At 34.3% G+C, this 27,433-nt stretch overlaps 2 protein-coding genes and 2 long non-coding RNA genes across 4 annotated transcripts in view; 1 reads left to right on the forward strand and 3 right to left on the reverse strand.

Annotated features, from left to right (window-relative positions):
* Nucleotides 1-5,337, reverse strand: part of LOC112127754 (protein APCDD1-like) — a 204,110-nt gene extending 198,773 nt beyond the window's left edge. The window contains exon 1 of the mRNA XM_024229151.1: nucleotides 5,095-5,337. Coding sequence (XP_024084919.1) covers nucleotides 5,095-5,143 — 49 coding nt within the window. The 5' untranslated portion in view covers nucleotides 5,144-5,337. The remainder of the gene's footprint in view (nucleotides 1-5,094) is intronic.
* A 5,333-nt stretch (nucleotides 5,338-10,670) lies between these two features.
* Nucleotides 10,671-11,408, reverse strand: LOC112127755. Its single transcript, XR_002910711.1, has 3 exons — nucleotides 11,287-11,408; nucleotides 10,794-11,184; nucleotides 10,671-10,709 (listed from the first exon to the last, which is right to left on the reverse strand). It is a non-coding gene; the product is annotated as an uncharacterized LOC112127755 (long non-coding RNA).
* Nucleotides 11,409-14,899: 3,491 nt separating this feature from the next.
* LOC112127752 lies at nucleotides 14,900-16,592 on the forward strand. Its single transcript, XR_002910706.1, has 3 exons — nucleotides 14,900-14,945; nucleotides 16,271-16,410; nucleotides 16,497-16,592. It is a non-coding gene; the product is annotated as an uncharacterized LOC112127752 (long non-coding RNA).
* Nucleotides 16,593-21,333: 4,741 nt separating this feature from the next.
* LOC106666031 (mismatch repair endonuclease PMS2) lies at nucleotides 21,334-27,018 on the reverse strand. The gene is made up of 15 exons (XM_014392901.2): nucleotides 26,302-27,018; nucleotides 26,079-26,238; nucleotides 25,817-26,022; nucleotides 25,599-25,738; nucleotides 25,433-25,541; nucleotides 25,197-25,388; nucleotides 24,728-24,892; nucleotides 24,478-24,661; nucleotides 24,234-24,422; nucleotides 23,751-24,166; nucleotides 23,367-23,515; nucleotides 23,195-23,295; nucleotides 23,036-23,133; nucleotides 21,714-21,863; nucleotides 21,334-21,649 (listed from the first exon to the last, which is right to left on the reverse strand). The coding sequence occupies exons 1-15, from the start codon at nucleotides 26,365-26,367 to the stop codon at nucleotides 21,584-21,586; spliced, it is 2,391 nt and encodes a 796-aa protein (XP_014248387.1). The 5' UTR covers nucleotides 26,368-27,018; the 3' UTR covers nucleotides 21,334-21,583.
* Nucleotides 27,019-27,433: the final 415 nt, after the last annotated feature.

Raw genomic sequence — 27,433 nt, forward strand, 5'->3', positions numbered from 1 at the left:
ATATCAATCTATATCACGCGAAAAAATAGATGAAATGGCTCATTTGGAAAAGAAATTTAATTTTAGCTTTCAATTAATTAAGGTTTTTAGTTGAGACAAAAACAGTCACGAGCGGGATTCGATTATTTTTTATCTCAACTAAAAACCTTAATTAATTGAAAGTTATTAATTGGTCAAGCGGACCACGAAAACTAGTGAATTTAATTTTAGCTTTACTTCATTCTGTTTTTGAAAAAGTCAACAGTTTCATAGATATTTGCAAAGATGTAAAAACAAAAAAATTGCTGTAATATTTGGGGCCAAACTGTACAGATATATCAGCATAACAGAAAAAAAAAGTGAGTTACATAAACGTTGAAAGTAGAAGACGATGGTCGCAAGGAAAAGCGGTTCTTAAAACATACAGGAGGTAGTGAGCAAGAATGGAATAAAATAGTCCAGAAATGTATGGAGAGAAAGCGAGTGATGGAGGGAGGTAGAGGGAGAGAGAGAGATCGACAAAGAGAGTGAGAAGAAAGTTAAAGAGAGAGAGGTACAGCATGAAAGAAAGGAGAAAAGCTGTAAGAATGGTAAAAATGAAAAAGCAAAAGAAAAACCGTTAGATAATGAGAAAAAGAGACGGACAGACAAAAAGAATAGTGTTTGAAAGAAAGATTGGGAGAGAGAAAGAGAGAAGATAAGAGAGCTAGATTTGAAGAACGAAAAAAAAGAGAAAGAGTTTGTTAGAATGGTAAAAACTGAGATAAAAAGACGGTCCAACAAACAGTAAAAGATAAAGACATCAATATAAATTGTGTGTGATAGAAGGAAGGAAGCGAGATAGATATGAAAAACGGGAAAAAGGGAAAGAGAGTTCGTTAGAATGGTATAGCTATAGATAAAAAGACAGCCAGACAATAATTATAGAGCAATATAATAGCAAATTTTATGTATAGATATGATATAATAATAATTATTATAGATAGATAGATAGAGGGAGAGAAACATTAGATACATTTCAAGGTTGAAAAAGTTTATATTGTTTTTTTTTTGTCTCCCTCTCTCCGGCGGGTGTTCCCTAACAATTATGACAAAATCAAAAAAGGAAAAGGAGAAAAAATATCGATCCGCTTGATAAAGGCCATCCTTTCCGGATGGTAAATGGAAGGAAAGAAAGAGAAAAACTCATTCTACGCTCAATTTGACTTCGCCGCCACTCTTGATTCCGCTAAAAGGTCGGTGTAAACTCTTCTTTATGATCAAAGCTAATTAGCACAAAAAGGGAAAAAAATTTCTCGTGTAAATCGAGAAAAAAATCACATCCTGAAATTTTAAAAATGACGATCTTTCTTTTCTCATCGAAACTTTTGCCATAACTAGCTCGCAGTCTAAATAGAATAAAATAATAAACATTCTTATAACCAGAACTGTCATTAAAGAAATGAAAATGAATTTAAGAAAATCAGCCTGTACAAAGAAATATATAAATATTACAGAATACTTTAATATTCAGATTGATTAATTATTTATAGCCTTAGAAATTCAGTTTTACCGAATCAAACTTCCATCCTCCTCTAAAACGACTTCAACCGCTGGAGATAATTAGCAGGGTTGGAAGGAAAATCCTTCCTACGATGTCCTGAGTCAGGGGCCGATAAACTTTAATACCGTCCTTGTTTACTTAATAACAATTGCCATTGTAAGTAATATAGTTATTTTGTACACAATTTCACTGAAAATAATTAATTGAACCCATTATAAGCTTATTGTTAGTTGTAAGGTCATACAAACACGGAAAATGCGTTGTTTTAACCTAAAAAAAACAAAAAAATTTCACTATCTCCTTGGAAAAAAAAGAAAAACATAGATGCGTTTACATACCCAGTCCTATCTCATCCACGGACCGAGCTTTCTTCTTTTCACACAAGAAATTATATTATAAGGACATAAACAAAACAACTAACCGATAACAAAGAATACAGAGCTTTTACAAAGGGATTAGTCATTTTTAATTTTCGGACGTTAAACAACAACCATTTTCCCACAAGATAAATTCGGTTTTATAGCAATACGAGATTTAGAAATGTTTAAAATAATTTTTTGAAAGTTGCGAATCAAGTGTTTTGAACATAATAAACATGCAACACGACATCCCTTAAGTTCTTGAAGTCTTTTTATTTTCATTTATATTTTGTGTTAAATAATAATCAAGTAATTCTCTTTCACCGGTTGTCCACAAGAAAAATAGTCCGTAATATTTCTCTATGCAAATTAGGCAGAAAGGGGAAAAATACGAGCTAAATCAGTAAATCTTTTCTCCTCAGAAGGCCTATATTACACCTTTCGGCACACTTTTATCTAAAACCATTTATCATGTCGAAACGTTTCTTTTTTAAATTTGTACAAAAGTGATATGTAAACAATCCACGCGAGGTTTGTTTAAAACTCAGAACCTGAAAATTAAATTGTTTTGTATAAATTTCACGTTTATTTATGGAAATATAACAAAAGGCTTATCCAGAATGATGTTATTGATCGTACATCACACCCTAAGCGTTAGTTGTCTCGGGTGATGGAAGATAATTTAACAGAAGTGGAGTAAACAGTTTTAATTTAGCCTATAAGTTGAATTTGTTCCTGGCTGAAATATGGAAGTAGATAACCCTAACATCATCTAAAACTTTACACGCTATGGGTATTTTTTACTTTTTTATTATTTAAGAAAAAGCTTTAGTGAATAAGATTTTTCTAACACCTTAATATAGATCTAAATATAGATTTCAGGCCATCCAACATCTACCAATTATGCATAATGAAATGGCAATTTTTTGAGATATTTGACAAGATTTGGTTTCATTTTAATGAAATTTAGGTTAAAGTGAAGTTGAGAAGAAGTTTGTTTCTCTACCTCTCTCTCACCCTGTCTCTCACCCCCTCTCTCTTCCTCTCATACTCTCTCTCACTCTCACTCTCACTCTCACTCGCACACTCTCTCTCTCTTTCTCTCTACCTATTTATCTATCTATCTATCTATGTCTATCCATATATCTATCTGCCTATCTATCTAACTATCTATCTATCTCTTTCTCTCACTCTCTCTCTCTCTCTCTCTCTCTCTCTCTCTCTCTCTCTCTCTCTCTCATGCACTCGCTCTCTCTCTCACAACATGTTTTTAAATGTATAATGTAAATTGTGTAACACGTTAAGTGTAAGACAGGTCCAAAAATCCGAGAGACCTAACTTCGTGTGATTAAATAAAACAGACATTCAATCAATTACTTTTTCCGTCTCTCTTTCATTACACACTACTTATGTTTCTGTTTTTATCATTTTTCTGGTTGCCTGACTGTCTTTTTTTCACATTACTTTTTTATCAAATTATCTGTCTGTCTGTTTCTCTATTAGTAAGGTACTTGAAAGGAACTTTTTTGGCATGGTAAAGGTAGAAGTAGAAATTGAATCAGGTAACCATAAAAAGCTAGTAAAAACAGCGTTTGAAAGAAAAAAAGAGTTCGTTAGAAAAGTAAAGGATGAAGTTGAAAGGCAATCAAAACAGATATCCAGAAAAAAGACATGGACTGAAACAAAAGTAATGTGTGATGAAAGAAGAACGGAGAGAGAGAGAAAAAAGTGATTGATTAATATTTTATTTTTATCATTTAGTCAGAATTTGATAAAAAAAATTGACGAGTCTTACATCCAACGTCAAGAAAGAGTGAGAAGGAGAGAGAATGGAAGAGTTTCAACTGTTTGCCCTTCTATAGCTTAATATTTTTTCCTTTCTCAATAATGTCATTTTTTAGTTTTATTTAATTGTTCTTTTATTGGTTGTTTGTTTTAATCCCAAAGTTGAATATTATTTTAAATTAGCTTGATTTTCGTATTTTCCTAAATTAATTTCAATTCGATCGAATGTAAATTATAATGTATGACATCTATTTGTGTTTCTTTTCTATTTTTTCATGTTGTTATATAAATTAGGAAATTTATTATTTATTCAAAATGAACTTTTTTTTTAAATTTACCTTGGGTTACTTATTTTCTCGTAAATGAACGTATGCGTCTTTAACTCTATGAATGGATTGATTGATAAATAATTGATTGTATTTTGTGGATATGCCCGTCACAATGATTCTCTACCCATTTTACCTGGTTTTTTCACAGATATTAAATGGCAGATATTTTCCTTTCCATATATAAACATCGGACTATTGATTTGTTATATTTGTTCCTCGTACAATGCCCACAAATGCGTGTTAAATTTGATTGAAAATTTGCTCGTTACTGATCGTGTAGGTCTGCCTATCTTTCAGTGTACATTTGTTAATTGTTTTTTGTTGTTTAAATCAATCAATATCACAAAGTATGTTTTTTAATAAATCATCTAGTAAAATACGTCTAAATAAATATATAATATTAAAATAACTGGGTTCAAGTTGCAAGAAAAATGGAAAGCTCATGGAATTTTTTTTTCTTTAAGGGTTTAATGCCCAGGAAAAGTTTAAATAGTGTGAGAGTTATTTTTATAAATTAAGTGTTTCACAAGTGAATATTAAGTTGAGTAAGCTTAATAATTAATTCCTTGTGGGCGCTTTGGCGAAAGTGAATGGGGTGTCAAGTGACGACCATGGGTATTTTAGTGCCCTTGTGACAATTAATGTCTTCATTTGTATATTACCTGCATGTTTAATGTATTAAACATATAACAGATTTTTCTTATGCTTTGTCTTGTTTTCTTGTAAAAAAATTAACGCTTGCCTGGCGGATGGTACGCTCGATATAGCAAAACGCGACCCTGCTGACTATGTTTTGCACGAGGTACATCCTGTGCGCAGTTGCGCGTTCAGTAACATTTTGACTGTTGTTAAATTGGATAAATTTAAAAAAATTATTAAATCTTTGAATGTTTGCATACAAAAGTGATAGAAAGGAAAACAATTAAAAGGTTTGCTTACACAATTTAAAAAATTTAAATTGGGCATACCCTAGGCATATTATGCAATGCTTTATAATATACTATTTTTTATTTTATTTGTTCGATTTTTTTGTTCATTGTCACGTTAAAAAAAATTTTAAACAATTTATGCTGTGACATGACAATCGCTCTCTCCTTACCATAGCATGCTGTCAACACATAGGTCCAGCATATTACGGCGAGAAGCATCTCCGTCGTGGCGGAATTGAAACGTTGCCCGTCAAAAAGGGTTGCCGGCTCACATTCCGACGAACTCGCGTTTTTGCACGGCCCAAACAGGCGTGGGTTCACGGTTGGCTCTCCGCGACCGACTGAACCACCCAGCCGTCTAGTCGCCCCTCTACCCGCAGGCCCAGAAAATAATCAAGTGCGCTGGAAATTTCCATGTATACAGGGTGGTGTAAAAACTTGGTCTTACCAGGTGTCAAACAGGCCTCAGATCGTCCCCGGCGATCTTTTATGTATCTTCGGATTCAATCGAAAGACACATTAGCAAAACTTCATATTTTGGTTATCTTTATGTTAAGTGTTAATACCTCAAACCCGGTCAATTATTTTAAAAAACACTATCACATACAGCGCAGATAAAGATGTTGAAGAGTTGTATAATATGAAGAAGAAAATACAAACAAACTAACTAATTAATGCTATTAGTCAACTTTCTCTCTCTCTCTCTTTTTTTTTTTTTTTTGCTAATATTCGGGTGAATTTACCCCAAACAAAAAGCTAAAAACTCGGCATTTAATCGTGGCATTATTATCTTGTATGATTATTATATGATCAATATTCTCTCTCACACACACCCACACACATATCTCTCTCTGTTCACTCTCTCTCTCTTTTCTCTCTTCCTCTTACCCCCCTCTCTCTCTTCTCCCTTCCTCTTACCCCTCTCTCTCTTTCTTTTCTCTCTTCCTCTTACCCACTTCTATCTCACTCTTTCTCTCTCTTTCTTTCTTTTCTCTCTCCCTCCCTCTCACTCTCTCTCTCTCCCTCCCTCTCACTCTCTCTCTCCCTCCCTCTCTCACTCTCTCTCTCTCTCCCTCCCTCTCACTTTCTTTCTTTTTGCTACAGTTGTTTTGACTCTCTTCTAGTCTGTCTTCCTTATACTACCTTCACAACCAATTTGTTTATCGGCTTGAACTCATTATCTTTCTCACTTTTTATCTCCGTCCTTTCCTGTTTTCATATCCTTCGTCCTCTTCTCACTCGGTCTTTACCGATTTTCTATTCTTTTATTCTATCAATGACTACCACATAGTGATATAATTATTAAGTTATATATGTCTATGTACAAGAGTTGACACTGTTTTCTTAGGTAACACTGGGGGCACACTTCTTCCGGAAAGTGGGGTTGTTTTTTAGGTCTAAGTTTGTTTTTAGTTAAAAACTTTCTTTCTTACTCACTCACCCTCTGTATATGTGAAAAAGGAATAAGTTGAAATGTTTTAATATTTCAGTATTCTATCCTATTTGTTTTATTAATATGTACATTTTGGAAATGTCTTCTTTCAAAAGTTTCCAGCTATTTAACCAGACCTTTGATAATTTAGTTACATTAACAAACACGGTAAATACATTATACAAAATCAGAACAAAACGTCAACTGGACCTCAATGTTTAACAATGGAACAGGACAATATGTAGGAGAGAAAATTAATGATTGTTTGTAGTATTAAACCTTAACACGTCTGGTCATAAAACTAGCAATTGTCAGAAATTTATACTCACTGCGTAAGCTGAATGGCACAAATAAAATAAAACATAAAATGTAACGTTGTCCGTTAACGAAACCTATATAAAAACGTTCTTCTTCAACGACTGTAATATACAGGGGCGAGGGGAAATTATTGGGATAATTCGCTAAGCGTAAAAGCGGTAAGTGACGGCGGGTAAATATTTATCCAAACTGTGGAGCAATTAGAAGTTGTAAAAACAACTTTACCTTTTGCTATTAAAGAAAATCTCAACCACCTAAGACGATTGTGAGCATAAATGCAGGAGAGAAAAGGATTTGGCCTTACTTTGTTTACAATTCGCTAGTTTTCGTGGTCCGCTTGACCAATTAATATCTTTCAATTAATTAAGGTTTTTAGTTGAGATAAAAAAGTCAGTGTCACGAGCGGGATTCGAACCCACGATCTTCGGCTAGATACGCCGCTGCTCTATCACTTGAACTGTCATGACCTGTTTTTTCTGTTTGTTTACAATCCCTATCAAACCAGCCCGCTTTATTTTGGATTTTATCTCCTTGGGTACTATCTGACCTGTTTCCCCATATGAGCTGTTTCTCTAATAACTTGCGTTAGTTCATTAATTGCAACCTGAAAAACCTTAATTTATTTTTATAAACTTGATCAAACTCAGTCGATTTTAACCTTGGTAGAATTAGGAGGGCCGTATCTTTTTTCCTACCTATATTTCAGCTCTTAGTTATTAATCAGCATATGATCTGAAAATATTATTACTTCAAATATAGTGTCAAAGTTAAATTATTTGACTATATATAAAAATTTGTGTCATACACAACGGTAGTCAATGACTGATTTACCAGGACCCTCCAATAAACGTATAATTCCCATTTGGGTTACTTTTTGTCTGGCCATTTAAAATTTTTACATTCGTACTTTCACACATCTGTATGAAAACATTTCCTTTTCTGTCCACAAAGTTGTCTTTTGACTTCCGATATGCACTCACCTCTAATCGAGTACCATTTTTTTCAAATTCTTGGGGTAAAACCTGCATACTCCCAACTCTAGCATTCAGATCTCCCATAACAAATATATTCGATTGGAAATTATTAGTAATCTAGTTATCTCCACCAAGACCTTAGAAAGAATAATTAATTGATTGAAAGAAGTAACTACGAAAACGTAAATGGATTAATTATTTGTAATTATAAAATTTTCTACGTTCGAGTCAAAATTCTCAAAACATTTATTATTTTCTCCATTGTTATAGACTAGAAGCACACGTAACTGTTATCAACATTTCCTTTAATTAAATTAACTCCGTCAATATCCTCAAATGTAAACAATTCGTGAGCTGCACTATTTATCTTCATGTACAACGATCCTCCCTTAGCTGAACCCAAATTTGTTTCCTTTAGACACAACAACCTTAACGTCCAGGTCTTTTTTCGTTTAGTTTATACTTTGAAAATTAGATCCAATTCCTCTATCAATTACCCGAGCAAGAGACATTAGGTATTTAACAATATTCTCCCTAAACTATATTAGGAGTTGGCAGAAGAGGGATTGTCTGACTTAATTTGACGAGGTGAATTACGGGAAAGTCTTACTTATTTGCATTCATCTGTTTAACTTCCCCAATGATGAACAACGTTGCCTTCCAATTCTTCTGCGATTCGGCGTATTTTTCGGCCTGGTTTAACTTAAACCTCAATTAATTTCATATCGAACCTTGCTGAAAAAATCTGACATTGTTCCTAGAATATTTTCAGAATAAAAGTATTTATTATTATTCAGAAATCGTGAGATGCGGACTGGTGTGATGTAGGTTTCAGAAAAACATTTTCTTTATCGTGCCAACGTTTCGATCTTTATTGAGATCATCTTCAGGGCTCAAAGTGTTTGTCTTCTGTGTAANGTACCCTCAACACGACACGCAAGAATGGCACAATTACACAAAAGACAAACACTTTGAGCCCTGAAGATGATCTCAATAAAGATCGAAACGTTGGCACGATAAAGAAAATGTTTTTCTGAAACCTACATCAACACCAGACCGCATCTCACGATTTCTGAATAATTATCGATTAACGGTCACTAATTACCACACAGTATTTATTATATTTACACGCTGTGAAAGCTTTTTTTACTTATATTTTAATTGCAAAACAAACCAGAAAGTATTTATTCGCACGTTAAAGACCGTTCATAGAAAACTTGGCGTTTCAATTTATTTCTCATCAACTTTAATCAGGCGCTAAAGTTACGAGGATGTAACTGACAGACGGACAGAAGAGACCGCGACGCCGCCAGGACCGCAGGAAAGTTTAAAACGCAAAGTTCTTGCCATTTCTCAGTATACCGCCCAGAATTTTAACCGTTATATGTAGGTATTTTACTGAGAAAAATAAATGTTAAAACAATACTTTCCTCTTTATCACAGAACGTCTTAGCTATTGTGATTACAAACATTAGATTTTCATAGAAATGATGAATGGTGGAGTGAGTTCAATCCTTTTAAAAAGATAGTTCCTACTCACAGTAAGTAAGTGGAGGTAGTATTATTAATTGTGTTATAATCCATTACTGCTTTGAATAACAAATTAATAGAAATGATGAATGCGGTGTTCAATCATTTTAAAAAGATAGTTCCTACTCTCAGTAAGTTAAGTAAGTGGAGGTCTTACTGTGGGTAGAAACTATCTTGTTAAAAGGATTAGATTTTCATAATTCATTCATTTAATATACGAAGGATTAAATTGAACACAATGTAACAATGGACAAATTCATCGATTTTCCCTAAGTTCGCAACATGTAGAAGTCACGTCCGTTTCAATTCCACAATTTGAACAATTCGGACACTGTCGAACAGACTGTCCCGTGGGGTGTGGTATTGTCTTTCCTAAACACGTTGTACGATGATTTAAAATCCATATTCATTAAGGTCTTCAGGAAACAGTTCCTGGATTGTCCCCATATAACTCAAATCAACATGTAAGCACACTTGAAGTTAAATAATTTAAAATTTAATCCGGAAAAAAAAGATTGAGGGTTGATTTAAATATGATCAACTCCGTGAATATATGTTAAACCCCAGAAGAAGAAATTTTGTCTACTTTATTAGTAATTATGCGACGTTAACGATGACGGAGCTCCCAACAATATAGATTATTATGTTCTAGTCCATCCATTGGCGTGGTTTTACCATCACCAAATCTCTTAAAATGTAAATAAATAAACAAGACATAAAGTGTTTTGTCTTTTCCCGAGTTTTCCGGACAGAAGTGAGAGTTCATTTTATGATTCGAACCTACATGATTGTTCAACATTTAAAAATGACAAATTCCCTATTGTTCCTAAATACTCAAGGGTTTAGGTAGATACAGACCAAAAGGAAACTTTACAAGCTAAATGGTAAAGCTTAAAACTTCTTTTGCGAAGTTTCACCGAGTGCGTGAGTTGTTAGAAGTTCGGAGTACCAATTATCGCCGTATTTTATTTTATTTTTAGATTATTTGTTGGACCACGTTATCAAATGTAGCAAACAAAACAAAAAGCGAGATCACGCGAGACGGAGAGGAAAAAATATTTACAAGAATATCAAAAGTTTGATATCAGCGAGTTTGAGAACAGATGTATTCCACTATTTCTACTAGATCAGAGATACCGATTCCTCCAGAAATTGAACCCAAAAAGTAAAAACCTCTCTAAAAAAAGGAAACCATCTAACATATCTAAAAAATATCGTAGAGCACGTGTTTTAACCAGTTTTTTAGGTGAAAATCTAAACGATGGAGGTGTTAGTTGCGAATTTGAGTCCACTATTTCAATTAGATCTCAGACATCGGTCAGAAATTTTACCCTAAATATAAAAAAACTATTAAAATTAGTGAAAAGTGTCAAACACCTCATAACTTGGATAAAGTCGGTTTTTAACCTACCGGATGTAAAAACGTAAAGTAAAAAGTAAAACTTTAAATGTATTAAGCATACAATAAATTAACATGCTCACTAACCTGACTGCCAGCAGTGAGAGTTTATTTACCATTTGTAAATCACCCCTGTCAAAAGAAAAAAGAAGTTAAAATCATAGAATAGTAGACAAGGTACATTTTCAAAATAGATTGTATATAAATGAAATTTACCCACTGAAGGCAACAATCCTTGCATTAAATCAGCTACGATGAACCAGCTAACTGCACACTGTTTAACACTCGCGAAACAACTTAACGCACTGTTTAAATAGCACTTTTTGAAAAATGTAAAAATTGAGGTAAATATGGCTGGCTAAACATCCTTGGAAAAAGAAAACATGAATGTATTAAGCATACAATAAATTAAACATAGTTTACGCACAAAAGTTATGAGGTCATAATAAAAATTGTATTAACGTAACAGTGACCTAATGTGTAATTTAATAGTACTACATCTGCGGGATTATACGGGCTGGAGTGACAATAATAAAATATTAATACTAACATGCTCACTAACCTGACTGCCAGCAGAGAGAGTTTATTTACCATTTGTAAATCACCCCTGTCAAAAGAAAAAACAAGTTAAAATCAGAGAATAGTAGACAAGGTACATTTAGAAAATAGATGTTATATAAATGATATTTACCCTCTGAAGGCAACAAACCTTGTATTAAATCAGCTACAATGAACCAGCTAACTGCACACTGTTTAACACTCGTGGAATAACATAATGCACTGTTTAAGTAACACTTGTTGAAAATATAGTATAAAGATATGAAAACATTGCACCATCTAGAACAGAAAATCACAAGAAATGTTTAACATCTACAGTAAATGCAACATCTACACACACCAATTTTCTATCAGATCATAGAAAAAATTGTAATAAATATAACTATAATTTACAAAAAAGGAAGAACTTGATTACGCTGTACTGTATGAATACAAAATGAATATCTATATAAAAATTTTAAAAAATCGTATGTAATGTTTTTTAACCTTCAACAGAAATGAACTTTTTTCAACTAGTAAAATGTAGATTTTTAACATCCTTGATAGAATGCCAAAGGCTACAAAGCATACAATATTCTAAATGTGATGTTTGTGAACATAACTTTTTTTAAATTTTCTAATTCAACCTTTAATGCTCACACATGAGTTGAAAAAAGTGACAAATATCCTTCGTCAAACTCAGAATTACTGTTGCTTCTTGAATTTCAGAATTATACCAGTGGTGTATAGATTTTATTCAGCTATTTCTACTAGTTTTCAGATACCGACCGCTCCAGAAATTGGACCCAAAATGTGAAAAAACTTTCTAAAACTAATGAAACAGCTAAAATACAAAAAACGCGAAAAAGTATTTGTTTTAACTGGTGGTTGGTCAAGAAGAAATGCAACTCGTCAAATATCCTGACGCTTATTTGATAGAAAAAGTAATTAAGCAAAACTAGGGGAAAACCAAACTGAAATGGCCCGGATTCGATTGCACACAACAGTTGGGTCGACTTGAAACATTTAACTTTATAAAAGTTACGTATGTGAGGGAATTTTAGTCAGTCGTTATCAAGCCTTCGGCGCGTGAACGACACGGCCAAGGAACCACAACAAATCTAAACGGATTATTCGCACCCCGAAAAAAATTGAGGTTGTCTGTTATCCCCTTTCTCGAAGGAAACAAAACGAGTATTGTCTACTTTAACGAAAAGTTGTTTAACACATTTAGATATATCTGCAATAGCCAAGACGAAAAAATTCTCGGTTTCAGGAGTGGTTATGTTATGTTTATGTTAGGTATGTTATTCATTCTGTTCAGGCGATGATAACCGTTGTTGTTTTTCGCCTTTAAAAAAAAAATTCATTCTGCAGATAAATCACCGTAAAAAAATTATATATTCTGATCCTTATAGTGCACGTCAAACAATTCAGAACCCGTACTCCAAAAATCCACTAGTTCAGAACAATTGGCAAAACTTAAATATCTCTGAATGGCTCTTCATTTGGATACCAAGTCATGTCGGGATTAAGGGAAATGAGCTAGCTGGCAACGCAGCGAAAGCTGCACAGAAAAATCCCATAATCTCAGTTTTAATAAATCTTGAATATATAAAGTCTGCTTTCAAACTTAATAATTGAGAATCGGGAAAATCAGTGGAAACAAATCACTTACAACAAATTACGAAATACGAAAGAGGCTGTTAAACCTTGGGAAACATCCTTCCAAACTTCAAGGCGTGATGAGGTCATACTATGTTGATTACGTACGGGCACACAAATATGACCCACAGGCACCTCAAGGAAAAATCTATACCACCAACATGCCTTTGTAGTGATCAATTGGATGTATTACACATACTTGCGCCCTCTCCCTTTTGTCTAAGGTGGTCTCATTACTCCAAATTAATATAAAAGAAATGTTAGGGAATGAACAGGAAAAAATTGATCAACTCTTTGAAAGTCTAAAACTGAGAAATCTCTATAAACTTATATAAATCCCCCCCCCAAAAAAAAATTAACGGTGTGTTCTTCTTGAGGGCTGGGGTGGGCGGTTTTGCTTACCAGGGCTGTTGGGGTTTTTAGCCAGAACGGGCAGTCAGCTCGGAGGGTCTTATTGGCTAGCAGTCCACACTGGCAGATCCTCAAACCCCAAAACTTAGTAACTTAACTTAAAACCTGGGAGTACAATCCCACAAGGTACAGGGACATTCTTCCCTGTACACTGCTCGCTGATCGCAGAATGGAAAATGATTTTTTTTTTAGAATTTTTTTTTGTTGTTGGTGAGAGGCAAAAGGTATACCCGTCAGAAACAGTGGCGGATAGTAAAGGGGGGGGGGTAAAAATTGTGCCCCAAGTGATATCTACCCTACTACCTTTCTTAATTAAATCCTTTATTAAAAGTGAGGATTAACGTTTGTTTATTTTTAGTTTGTATTTTCTATTTTTTTGTATTCAACTAGCAAGAATATATCGGTTAATTTAATTAAAATTAATGGAATAAGAACAAATTACAAATATACAAATAAATTCCCTATCATTTTTGTGCAGTTTATTTCCAATAAATTTGTCTTTATTTTCTAAAAATTAAAAATAGTTTTAACTGCCTTTTCAAAACTTGCATTATTTGTGCAACAGACCAATAAAAAGAAAAAAAATACAATATTTGGTTTATATTATTTTTAAACATTTTCCAACATTTTTTTTAATTTAGTTGCAATAGGTTTTAATTAAGTGTGAGATTTTTTTGCTTGGCGACCTGTCAATCATCCGCCATTCTGTTTTTTCCGTTTTTTTTTTTTTTTTTTGCTTTACCGGCCTTGAAATACGCCCTCCTTGAAAAGGGAAGTAGGGTGGACGGATTATAAAAATTTCAAGGCTATTGTAATTTTTACTTCTATTACAATTCAACCGATTTATAAACTTTTACGTATGTAGTTAGAATAATTAATTGATGACTAAAAGCTAACTCTTGATCTGATAATTATCTTAAATATAACTAAATGAAGTCTGAGTATTCGTTCGTTTGGTGCGAATAGAACGTCAGCTTACTTGTTAAATAATATTACAACAATAAAATTTAATAAATTCTTTTTATAAATTCATAAAAGACATTTATTGAGGGTTTAAATGAAATTTTAACATCTAAACCGTTTGAGCCGGCTCGAGGACAAGTAGCCGAAAAGATTTTGATCCATAACCCAAAATAAATCAATACCCGAATTATATAATAACTGAAAACTGGTCAATTGACTAATTGCATTGAAATTAATTAAAAAAAGAAAGACCTAGACTTTTTTTAAAGTAATAAATGTAGAAAATAAAACATACCTTTTTCGAGAAAGAAAATGTGATGTCGAACCGATGGCCGCCAGGAGAGAAAGGGCGAATGGCGGGAATATAACTTCTCAGTCCTCCCCCCTATACGGATAATTAATCATACAATTCTCTCACAAATTAATTTAAACATTGGAAAATGTTTTAAAATAATATAAAACAAATATTGTAAGTATGTTTTTTTTAACTTAAGTTCAATTCTTTAAAAAATTTAATCATAATTTTGTACTTTCAGGGGATAATTGGTCAAGTTGGCAGTGATTGATAGGCCGACGATTCTACTATTAACAATTAAATAATTATTTCTCTTTAAAAAATAAATAATTAATTCTTAAATATTCGTTAATTTTTTGGGCTATTGTTTTTAGAAAGGATTTTGTGGAATGTAATATTTTTTTATTTACACGGAAAGGTCCTTGAATCACCGTTTCCCGCCATTCCCGTAGTTCGATTCAGGTTGCAACTGGCGGTCGAGGCTCGGCTTTTTCTCGGTGAGCTTTTATTTCGATTTATTTTAATTTTACATTAATAAAAGCTGCTTTTTCGTTGAAATCGAAGATAAATCGTTAATGAAATCATTTGTCAGTGGCAAATTTTAAATATTGATTTGTTAGACGTATTATTGCAACACAGCGAGACGGTCCAACCTCTCCGGATTGCCTCATGGCTTTGATGCAATTTCATTTGTGCTACCGGCTAACCAACTATTTTTTCAAGAGGAAAAAGACATTTTTATTATTATCAATAAATAATCAAATTAATTATGCTCTTTGTTTAAGATCTTGATTGAGATGAAAAAGGCAGCGGCGTATTGAGCCAAAGGTCGTAGATTAGAATCCTGCTCGAAACACTAACTTTTTCATTTCAACCAAGACCTTAGATAAAAAGTATAATTAATTGAAATAATTATACATTTTTAGTGTAGCAAGCGATATTCGAACCAACGACCTTTGGCTCAATACGCCGCTGCCCTACCCACTTAAGCTGTCAACTCATGAAGTCACAATAGCTCAAGTGGTTAGAGCAGTGGCATATCGAGCCAAAGATCGTTGGTTCACATCCCGCTCGCTACAATAAAAAAAGTATAATTATTTCAATTAATTATACTTTTTACCTAAGGTCTTGGTTGAGATGAAAACGTTAGTATTACGAGCGATTTTCAAACCAACGACCTTTGGCTCAATACGCCACTGCCCTGACCACTTGAGCTATCGACTCATGAAGTCACAATAACTCAAGTGGTTAGAGCAGTGGCATATTGAGCCAAAGAGTGTTGGTTCGAAGCCCGCTCACAACACTAAAAAAGTATAATTATTTCAATTAATTATACTTTTTACCTAAGGTCTTGGTTGAGATGAAAATGTTAGTATTACGAGCAACATTCTAACCCATGACCTTCAGCTCAATACGCCGCTGCCCTAACCACTTGAGCTATCAACTCATGTAGTCACGATAGCTCAAGTGGCTAGAGCAGTGGCATATTGAGCCTAAGGTCGTGGGTCACTGCTAAATATACATGAATTTTAAAAAAATTATTGATTCAATGCTGTTAAAAATCTACATGCTACTGGTTAAGAAAACGTTTACTTCTGTTGAGGGTTAACAAAAAATTACATAAGATTTTTAACAAATTTTACATGGAGATTCAATTTAGTATTCATAGAATAAATCATATTAACACAATCATATTTTTCCTTTTTAGCAAATTATAGTTATATTTAATACAATTTTTTCTATGATCTGTTAGAACATTTGTCTGTGTAAACTATATTTCATTTATTGTAGACTTTATACATTTCTTGTGTTTTTTTTCTAGGTGGTGTTGTGCCGTTTTTATATCTATTTCCTACATTTCCTTTTAAACAGTGCGTTACATCATTCCACGAGTGTTGGACACTGTGCAGAGTCAGTTTGTTCATGACTGCAGTTTAAGGCGAGGATTGTTACCTTCAGAGGGTAAATGTTATTTATATTAAATCTACTTTGTATATGGACCTTGTCTGCAATTCTCTGATTTTAACTTAATTTTTTTCTTTTCCCAGGAGGGATTTACAAATGGTAAATCAACTCTCTCTGCTGGTAGTCAGGTTAGTGAGCATGTTAGTATTAATATTTTATTATTGCCCCTGCATTCAATGTAATCCTGTCGATTTAATACTATCTGCCTATAATAATAAAATACAGTTTTATAAGGGTATATTTATATATAGTAAGTTTAGCATTTCACCTACCGGTAGAATTGTTAGTTGCCAGTTTGTCCCAATGTATTAGACTATTGCTATTAGATCTCAGATTCTGGTAGCTCCATAAATTAATATTTATTAATATATCAAAATGTAAAAACATTTTAAAACTAGTGAAATATCTACAATACCAAAAAAAAAAAAAAAAAAATTGAAAAAGTTGGTGTTTGAAAGTTTTTTGATTTTCCCCTGCCGGTGTGGAGTTAGTTGCTAGTTTGAGTATTGATGGATGTATCGACTATTTCTACTAGATCGTTGATACTGATAGCACCAAAAATTGTACCCAAAATGTAAAAAAACTTTAAAACTAGTGAACCATTAAAATACTTAAAAAATTCTAAAAAGTAGGTGTGTTAACAGGTTTTTAGATTTTCTCCTACCCGTGGAGTTATTAGTTGCGAATTTGAGAGTGTTGTATTTGACTATTGCTATTAGATCTCAGATACTGTAGCTCTAGAAATGGTACCCAAAATTTAAGAACTTTTTAAAACTTTTTTTTTTTTTTTTTTTTTTTTTTTTTTTTTTTTTTATTACCATCTGTATATGTTTATACATTTTGTAATTTTGTGACTTATATACACAGCACAGTTCATTTTGTCTTGAGGGGAGAGTGCAGCCATCGCTGCTCTCCCATTTTTCCGAGGGCTATTCCTTGGTGAGGAGGTCCCGGGGCCATCTCCGCTTTAGTCTTCTGACCGGGTTGTAGGGATGGATTTTGTTGGACATGGAATGAGCTAATGGGTTAGGGTGTTTGGAGAGTTTGTCATGGAATTTGGAGAATGTGGTGGGAATTAATTTATTTACAAATGGGATTTTGAGGTCTTTGTGGAGAGTCAAATTGGAAACATAGAAAGGAGCGTTCATAATGATTCTGAGGACTTTAGATTGGAAGGATTGTATTCGTTGGACGTGGGTAGGCTTAGCGGTGCCCCACAGTTCTAGTCCGTATGTCCAGATCGGTTTAAGTAATGCTTTGTAAATTGTCAGTTTATTTTTTGTCGACATGTTAGATGTACGTCCTAGTAATTTATAAAGTAGTCCAAAACGTCTGTTCAGTTCCTGTCTTTTTATTTGTATGTGTCGGTTCCAGGTTAAACGTGAGTCGAGGTAGAACCCAAGGTAGCGTACACAATCGGTTTTAAAACTAGTGGACCATCTACAATACCAAAAAAATTTGAAAAAGTTGGTGTTCGAAAAAGTGTTTTGATTTTCCCCTACCTGTATGGAGTTTGTTAGTTGCTAGTTTGAGTATTGATGGATGTATCGATTATTTCTGCTAGATTGCTGATACTGATTGTTCCAGAAATTGTACCCAAAATGTAAAATAACTTTTTAAAACTAGTGAAACATCTAAAATATCTAAAAAATTTGAAAAGTAGGTGTATGAAAAAGATTTTCGATTTTCCTCTACCAGTGGAGGTGTTACTTGCGAGTTTGAGTATTGATGTATTCGATTATTTCTATTAGAACACTCCAGAAATTGTACCCAAAATGTAAAAATCTTCAAAACTTGTGAAATATCTAAAATATCTTAAAACTTGAAAAAGTAGTTGTTTTAACAGGTTTTTAGATTTTAACCTACTGGTGAAGGTGTTAGTTGCGAATTTGAGTATTGATGTATTTGACTATTTCTATTAGACCTCAGAAACTGATTGCTCCAGACAGTATAAAAAGTCATAGGCAAAGTTGATATGAAAAGTTGGAGTCAGAGTCATTGACAGTCGGAGACAAAGTTAAGATGGAAAGTTGGAGTCATTCTCATAGGCAAAGTGGTGATGAATACTTGGAGTCAGCCAGAGTCATATCAAAGTTGAGATGAAATACTAAAGTCAGTGTCAGAGGCAAAGTGGGAATGAAAATTTGGACTCAGTCAGAGGTAGTGACATTCAGATACAAAGTTGATATGGAAAGTTGGAGTCAGTGTCAGAAACAAAGTGGAGAAAAAAATTTGGAGTCAATGACAGTCAGATACAAAGTTGAGATGGAAAGTTGTAGACAGAATCAGTGACAGTCGGAGACAAGATTGCGATGGAAACTTGTGGTCAATTGGAGGTTAAGTTGGGATAGATTTGTTCAAACTGTCCGTCTTTTACTATTTTCAGTTTTAACTGACTTTTTATCTAGTTTGGTGATTTCCTGCAATGTTTTAATAAATAACAACGGGTCTAAAAATGATCTATTTGAAATCAAAGCATTTTTTAAATTTCTCTGGTTGTTTGATCGAAAATTTAACAAACCAATATTGCACAAGAAGCATCGTTGTTTTACAGCTTGTGTATATGATTTCATAAGATAAACATTACGAAAAAGTATGTCAGTTTTTAAAGTGAAAAGTATACCAACAAAATAAATAAATATGGGCAATATTTTGCTTGTCCCTTAAAGCTAGAGAAAATTTGTTATTTGTTCCAACTCTTAAGAATTGAATCATATGTTCATATTTTGACCAAAAAACAGTTTTTGTTTTGTTTTTTATTTTTCCCTCTAGCAGTACTCATATTTAAATTACATTGTTTTGAAAATGTCAACTCCATTAGAAGCTCAAACAGCGATGGACAGCGACGAGGAAGAAGACGTAAGCGGAGCTTTGAAAATCGAAACACAGAATGTGGTGATCGGCGACGCGACCCCGGAAACGTCAGAACTGAAAAACGAAGAAATAGAATTGTACAAATCCGCTTTCGCTGCACTATGGCAAACCTGCGGGTGTTCGACAGCCTCGTTGAACAAGAAGAAAATCCTCGAGTTCTGTCAGTCCGTCCTGGGCCCGCTGTACTCCGAGGAGATCGGCAGTTCTCTCCTTGAAATGATGGAAATCGACGAGAATGGCAACGTCCCGGTTGAAAAGTTCGACGAAGCCCTCTCTCTCAAGTGCTGGAAGCCTGAAGTCATCCTAGCCGTCCACGAGGTCATCAAGTGCAATCCGGACTTCGTAAGGAATATGGTCGACTGGAAAAGCCTTTTCGGGGAGCTCGACGTCGAAGTCGCCCAAGAGGACATCGACGACATCATTTCTGAAGCTCAGAAGAGCACGGCGGCTCTCGTCGAAAGTGAGTTGGAAAAGCTGAAATGCTCTCGGAGCGACTGGGAGAAAAGCTCGAAACTTTTCGCCGCCATCAAAGAGAAACTCCACCTTTTTGATCTCGGCGGAAAATCTGGGCCGAACCTTGCGTCTGGGGAGCCAACCAGTTCCAACTTAAAAGAACCAGTTGAAGCACAACAAGCGAATTCTCAAAATGTTGAATAAAAAATGAAAACGTTGGATGTTTTTCAAATAAATACAACTTCAGTACCTTCATCTTCTTTTTAGTTATGGGGCATAACTTTAGAAAAATTGTATGTTACGTTTTGTGTATCAAATACTTTTAATCATAATAAGGCAGTCTAGTTCAGGTGACTATCAGTGCCATTGGGGCGATCAGATTGTTGTATCAGAGGTTTGGACCAAACTTTTTTTGGCGATTCCACAGTCCAAAATATAGAACAAGTATCCGCCGCTTCTTGTGAGTAGGTCCTGGTGTCGTCAAAAAATTTGAATGTTGAAATTTTCCGTTTTTTAATATTTTTATTTTGCCGTTCTACTTATTCACATCACCTATGTGAATACATCATTTTCCAGCTTTTTTATGTAGATAGCAATAAAAATGTAGTAAAAGCTATCAAAACTTATCAAAAAGCAAACAATTTCTAAAAACTAAATTTTTCAAGTAAACGGTCATAAAATTTTTCGTGAAACTTATATGAAATTTCGTTTTAGCACTTCTAGGGCCCTAAATATACAGTTTTGTTTAAATTTAAATTTATCGATTTTTACTCCTGTAATTTTTCCGATTTTTAAGAAGTTCTTGGAATATTGTATTTAAGCGGCTATAATTCAAAAACGGCTAAAAGGATTTTTGGTGATTCTACACTCCAAAATATCGGACACAAATCAGCCTCTTCTTGTGATAGGCTCTGGTTTCGCAAAAAAATTTAAATGTTGGAATTTTTCATTTTTTAATAGCTTTATTTCGCCGTTCTACTCATTCAAATCAACTATGTGGATATACCATTTTCCAGCATTTTTTATGTAGACTGCAATAAAAATGTAGACAAAGCTATAAAGCTTATCAATAACCAAAACATTTCTAAAAACTACATTTTTCAAGAAAACTAGGCCATAATTTTTTTCGTGAAGCATGAAATTTTGTTTTACCACCAAAAAAATTTCCTAGGCATAAAAAATATTTCCATATTGCCATGGCCTGCCAAATCACCAGATATAAATATTATTGAAAACCGTTGGGGAGAGCTGAGTCGAACAGTATATGCACAAGGGAAGTAGTTTAATCCACAGAGGAACTCAACGTCTGCATAGTAGAAAAGTAGAACAACATCCTGGCCAGTCATTTCACAAGATCTAAATATTATTGAAAATTATTGGGGAGAGCTGAGCCAAGCTGTTTATGCACAAGAGAAGCAGATTAACCCCACAGATTAATTCAAAGTCTACGTAATATTAAAGTAGAATAACATCCGACCAAAATTCATAAAAAAACTGTACAAATCTCTTCCAAAAAGACTGGTGGAAGTCTTGAAGAACCGCGGAAGACCAAAGCATACTGAGTTAGGTAAATAAAAAATGTATAACAATAAATACGCATAAAAATAATGAATGCCTATATTTTTGTCGCATTGAATTTTCATGTTTTTCTTATTTGTTACATGAATACTGTTTATTACAAAAACATTGATATATATTGGTTATTATTAGAAATTTTGTACAATCTAAATCAATTTTATTTTATTTTGTTATAAAATTTTATAATTTTATTTCTAGAAATATGATTATCGAAAAAAATTGGGGGTAGTCTACAATTTTGTTAGGGAGTTTATCTGTAAAGTTGTTACGAGTCTTGTAAAAGGTCTAGATTAACAAGATGCCTCATTGTTGGCCTTCCGTGCGGACAATTCTAAAAGAACATAAAAAATTTCACATAGAAAAAAGTATATTAAAGCAGATGAATATAAATTTACCCATGGATGTTCAATAGTTCCCATTTGTGTAACCAATCGTCTCATCTCTTTTAAGCTGAGTGCTTTACCAACCATCACAGATTTTCTGCACGCTCGTGATGCAAACATTGCCCTAACTCGTGAAGGGCGGCAATCACTATTTGGACTATCCTAAATATTAAATACACAAGAGAAGTTGTCTTTTGTATACTGTTTTTGGTTTTGGCAAAGCTATCTGGTGTTGACTGCATCCCAGATGAAATGCTAACCTGCTGGTGGGCGCGCTAGCCAGCCGCCATCACAGACCACTAGACCTAGAGGCTCCTTTACTGTCTTAAGGTGGATCCAGAGTGTGGTATTCGCTGAATGCCGATTGCTGCTGAACATTTTCCAAATCTCAAGATGCTCGTCTTGGCATTCGCCAAATAGCATGCCTTTGTATCACCACATACGGGTTTAATACAACCAGCCAGTTTGTACGGAAACAGTAAATACGCATTTGCCAAGTGCTGTGTGAGTGCTCTACTTACTACCGATCATGATGGACAACAGTGGAACTGCCATTGCTGCTGCTGCGGTTACTATTTTTTGTAGTGGCTACAAACTCAGTCATAGAGTACAGTTACCCCATCTTACTTGTAAAAAGCATTGTTCCAATTCTTGTGATTTGGAAGAGAAGCATTCCAAATCATGGTTCAGCTTGGTACAGATCAAGGAACTCCAAGACTATAGCGTTGGGCCAATCCATTCCCAATTGACAGAAACAACGCTACGATGTTCTTTCATTAATACATCTATAGTAGTTAGGAATAGTTTATTATTTAGCAGTGTTGATTGATGATTATAGTGGATATCCAAACAGTATAGTTCATTCCCAAATGTGAGGATGCTATGAAGTTTGGCTATTTCATGAATATTTGTGCACTTTGAAGTGGACAAAGAAACCAACAATTAGTCAAACAATGCAGCACAGAATATTGTTGCTCAGCAAATAATTGAGCATCCACCCCCATTAGTCGGTATTCAGCGAACCTTTGCTTGGCAATCGGTGAATCCCGCATGTCTGCAGCCACCTTTATATCATTGATTACCTTATTTACATGACTGTACGGAACCCCTTTTTGAGGATGTGGATTGCACCATTTACGATTTATACATTCATGGAAAAGTCCACATCCTCTGGAGGTCCAGGGCATTTTGCTCTGGGGTTCTCCATGACCCCAGCCAGCAGGAGCACACCCACCAAGCACCCACCCCATCCAGGATGCAGGAAACAAACACATAAAATACAAAAAAAATGTATATACTGCACACTACTAAACATTAAAACAAAAAAAGCATACCTGAAGCATGAATATCAACTCATCTATGTCCTCCCTCCCGAATAGCCAATTTTTACTCATTGGTTTGGCAGACAATGACACCCTTTTGGTTGGAGGAGCTTCATTGAAATAATACAAATAAAATTATCGGACTTTAATTGAATATTCTTAACATCATACCACTTTTGTCGATTTTAAACTCAAAACCGTTTTTCTTGAATATGTCTAAATTGTCGAAGAGAATCGCTTCATTTGCCGCAGTCAAATCAAGTAATTCAGGCCTACAATATTGAAAGGAAATTCAAAAGTACCTTATAAAAAACAAACAATTATTTAAATTTAAAAAACTTACATGACTAATTTCTGGTTGGTAATTACAGTAGTTTTCTGTAGTGTTTCAAAGTTGAATTTTTCATCACTGGCATGCTGATCAATAATGAACAGATCCGAGCCAAGTTTTGTTATTATAAAGCCAAGATTGAATTGACCAATAATGTACATCTTAAATAAAATTTATTATTAAAAAAAAAAATTAATCCTCAACACGACACGCAAGGATGGCACAATTACACAGAAGACAAACACTTTGACCCCTGAAGATGATCTCAATAAAAGATCGAAACGTTGGCACGATAAAGAAAATGTTTTTCTGAAACCTACATCACACCCGACCGCATCTCACGATATCTGAATAATTATTATTTAAAAAAAAATTACTAATATAAATTGTTTTTACCATAGAAAACATCTCTTTGGAAATCTCTCTTTTCAACTCGTTTTCAGCTTGATCATTTCTCGTCGGATCGATCACCGCCCTGAAACGAATCAAAGGCAATGTCTTTACCTTTGATTTGGACTTCTTTGCCTTTAACATCTCAATGTCAATATTCATCCCTATACATTTCTTGCCTCTTTCGATATAGCTGTCGTATTCAATTTTTTCCTCAGGTACTACAACATTGTTTTTAGCAGGTGTGTCTAGATTTTCAGGAATTTCTTCAAAGTGACATTCAGCTGGATTTTGTGTCAGATTTTCAGGGATTTCTACAAAGCAGGCTTCATCAGATGGGTCTGTTTGTTTTTCAAAGATTTCTTCGACTTTAACGGGTATTTGTGTCAGACTTTCTGAAAGTTTTTCTGGATGGGTTTTTTCTAAATCAAAAGCATCAGAAGCTGATTTCTCTAATCAGAAAATACAATCAAAATTTCAAAAATTTACCAAAAATTTTAAACCTTGGCTTGAAATCTGTCTTATCATTACAACGTTCAGGTTTCAAATTCCCAATGGATCCCATGACTTCCAAATTTGAAGAATTGGTTTCATTTTTACAATTATGATCGGCTGAGTTTTGTCCAGGTTTGAATAAAAATGAATTGAGTTTTGACTGTGCTTTTTCGATTCTAGGCACTAAAAATAAATTCTATTAAATCCTTGTGTTGAGATTTTTTTATATTAAACTAACCTTTTGTCATTGTTAAATTTGGTTCGTTATCAGCTCCACGCTTTAAGTCTTTCCTCCACTGTGAGAAAATTGATAGATTTAACTTTGATTCTTCTGATATTCTACTAACATCCACATTCTTCTCAGGTACATTGTTCATGGCATAAGTGGAAGGAATAGTGCAGAAAATTTTATTAAGGGAAGACTGCAAGAACACATTTTTTTAAATCAAAGTTTTAAACCAATTCTTTTATTTATAAATTAGACAAACCTTTATAATTGCTAGAAGAAGTTTTTCGTGTGCAAGGAAAATTTGTTTTTTATCAGGAGTTACATTCACATCAACGGAATCTTTAGCTACTTTGATATTTAGGAACACGAAAGGGTATTGATTAGGATTATACTGCCTGTAAACTTCGTTAACTGCTTTCATGATCTGTAATTGTTGTAATGTAATTATTGATAGAGTTAAAATACAATAAAACTAAACAAAGCAAAACGGAACTTGCAAAGAAAAAATTCTGTCAAAGGATGATATTTCTATTGCGACTCAAACATGCAAATTTTAGCTAAGGAATGCCCAACCAGCCCAGATCTTATTTTTTAAAATCACCCTGAAAGTTCACTTCCTAGGAGGAAAATGTGTGGGATGCTGAGATTTTAGAGGAAATTTTTGTGAGGGGTGAATGACAGTCAGTGACAGCCAGAAACAAACTAGCATGTTTTTACTTTTAAATTACCTTCAATGATTCACAAGGGCGGGAGTTGATGTAGTAAAACTGTCGGTCCCCAGTCGCACGGCCTGAACCATGTGCACACGAAGAAATAAGCCCATCCAGATCAAAAATATCGCAGTCGCTCTTTTCAAGTTTCAACTCTTCAAGGACTTCTTGTGCCGGCGGATGCATGCTGAACACTAAAACGTTGTTCAACTGATTTTAAAACGTATTCAATGCCCTTGGATAAGTCTATTTACCTGTTTGGCACCAAAAATGCATGATATGTTCTCTTTCACAGTCTGGCAGCCTTGTGTCGAAACTACAGTTGACCTTGCACCTTTAGCCATTTGATTAATACAAGTAATCCTTTAAAAAAAAGTTTTTAGCAAATTTTGGATTAGTAGGTACTATAAAACAGCCAACCTGGTATTTGTGGCAATCAGACAGTACGAGTAAAGAAACTGGACCATTTTATTGTATTCCCTTTTAAGATTTTTATGAAATTCCTTTTGCCTAACAGGCAGGCTGTGAAACAGTTTCTCTAAAATTACCGTCGTCCCAATCTGAAATTTTACATCACAGGTAAAGTTACTACAATTTAAACTTTAAGCTTAGTAGGTAGGTTAGTAAAAAAATTAAACCTGGCGTGCACATTGAGTTTCTTGAATTATGTCGCCATAGCTATCGAATACCAGATGAGTGCCACAATCCTGCGACGTGTGCCTCGTAAGAACACTAAGGGAGCTTAGTGCACACAGTGAGCTTAGCGCTTCACCCCTAAACCCGAAGGTCTCAACACCAACCAGGTCTGAGAAATCCCGGAGCTTTGAAGTGTGATGCTTTAAAGCTGTAAACATTTGTTTAAAATATCCTTTTTGTCAATCAATAGGACATGATGCGTACTCAAACCCTTGAAGTTATCGGGATGGACGCCGTGCCCATTGTCGGTCACTTCTACACTCTCGCTTCCATAGTCTTTCAGCTTGACTTCGATGACAGTCGCGCTTGCATCGATGCTGTTTTCGACCAGTTCTTTCACAGCAGTTGCCAGATTCAAGACAACCTGTTCAGCGTTAAACAAAATAAAAATCAACAAAATATCAAATAAATCAAAATGAACTCGTACCTGTCCAGAACAAATCCTGTGGACTGAGGTCTTATCAATAGCTTTTATCACGCTCTCCTTGCTCATTTTATTATCTATTATATTTTTCTATCCTATTGGATAAATAATACTAATATCTACGAGTTAAAAATCCGCGGTCACGGTAAAGTTCATGTAAACTTCACATCGTTACTGATAGGACCTTAACGGTAGACTGCAATACTGCATCATTGAGAGCACTGTCATCGTTAACGGTGATAAAACTTAAGTGAGGAAAGTAAAATAACTAAAGGAGCGAAAGTTTAAACTTAATTTATTCTTTTTATGTAGGGTCTTGGTTGAGGTAAAGAAGTCAGTGTCACGAGCGGGATTCGAACCCACGACCTTCGACTAAATACGCCTCTGCTCTACCACTTGAGCTATCGTGACTTAGATCCTCTCGGAAAAATTAACCTATGGACTTTACTTGATGATAACTGGAAAGATGACAACGTTATGGTTTTATTATGAGACGGTTAAAGTAGGATTAAGCTATGAATTTTAGATGATGATGATGTCACATTATGCCAAGGATGTGTATTTTATTTGATGGTAAACTTTAAATATGATGCTATGGATTGAATATGTTGTTTATGTTAAAGGAAGATTAATTACTTTATTGGGCTTAATATAATGACAACCCATTAGATTAGATTATATAGAAGGGCTTTTTAAAACCTGCACACCGCGATCAGTTGGTCCATTGTGCATCTATATTTATATATATATAGAGCTTGTTAAGAAGGCTTTTTACCAGACCTCAAAGCTTTTTCAAAGGCTCCTGAGCGTATCTTCAGCCCCTGGCTTTTCTTATTTCAGGATTAGGTTTCTCAGCCTACATAGGCCTTCGCACCAACAGAGGTTATGTTACGCTGTTTCTTCTTCTTCTTCTTGGCAATATCTGCACAGGCTTGTTTCTGCCACTCCGAGTCTATACATATGCTTCTGGAGTCTACATTATCCAGTCAGCAGTCCAACTATTATTATAGCCCTAGAACATCCTAGATTTAGTAGTTTAGGCTCTTTTATAAATGTGCTACATTTCCATTGAATGGAGGACTTATTTTTAATCCATTGTCTAATGGATCTGCGTTTTGGCTTTCCTTGGCAAATT

Source organism: Cimex lectularius, unplaced genomic scaffold (genome assembly GCF_000648675.2).
Source record: "Cimex lectularius strain Harlan isolate CLEC.00 unplaced genomic scaffold, Clec_2.1 scaffold300, whole genome shotgun sequence".
In the NCBI taxonomy this organism is placed as follows: Eukaryota; Metazoa; Arthropoda; class Insecta; order Hemiptera; family Cimicidae; genus Cimex; species Cimex lectularius.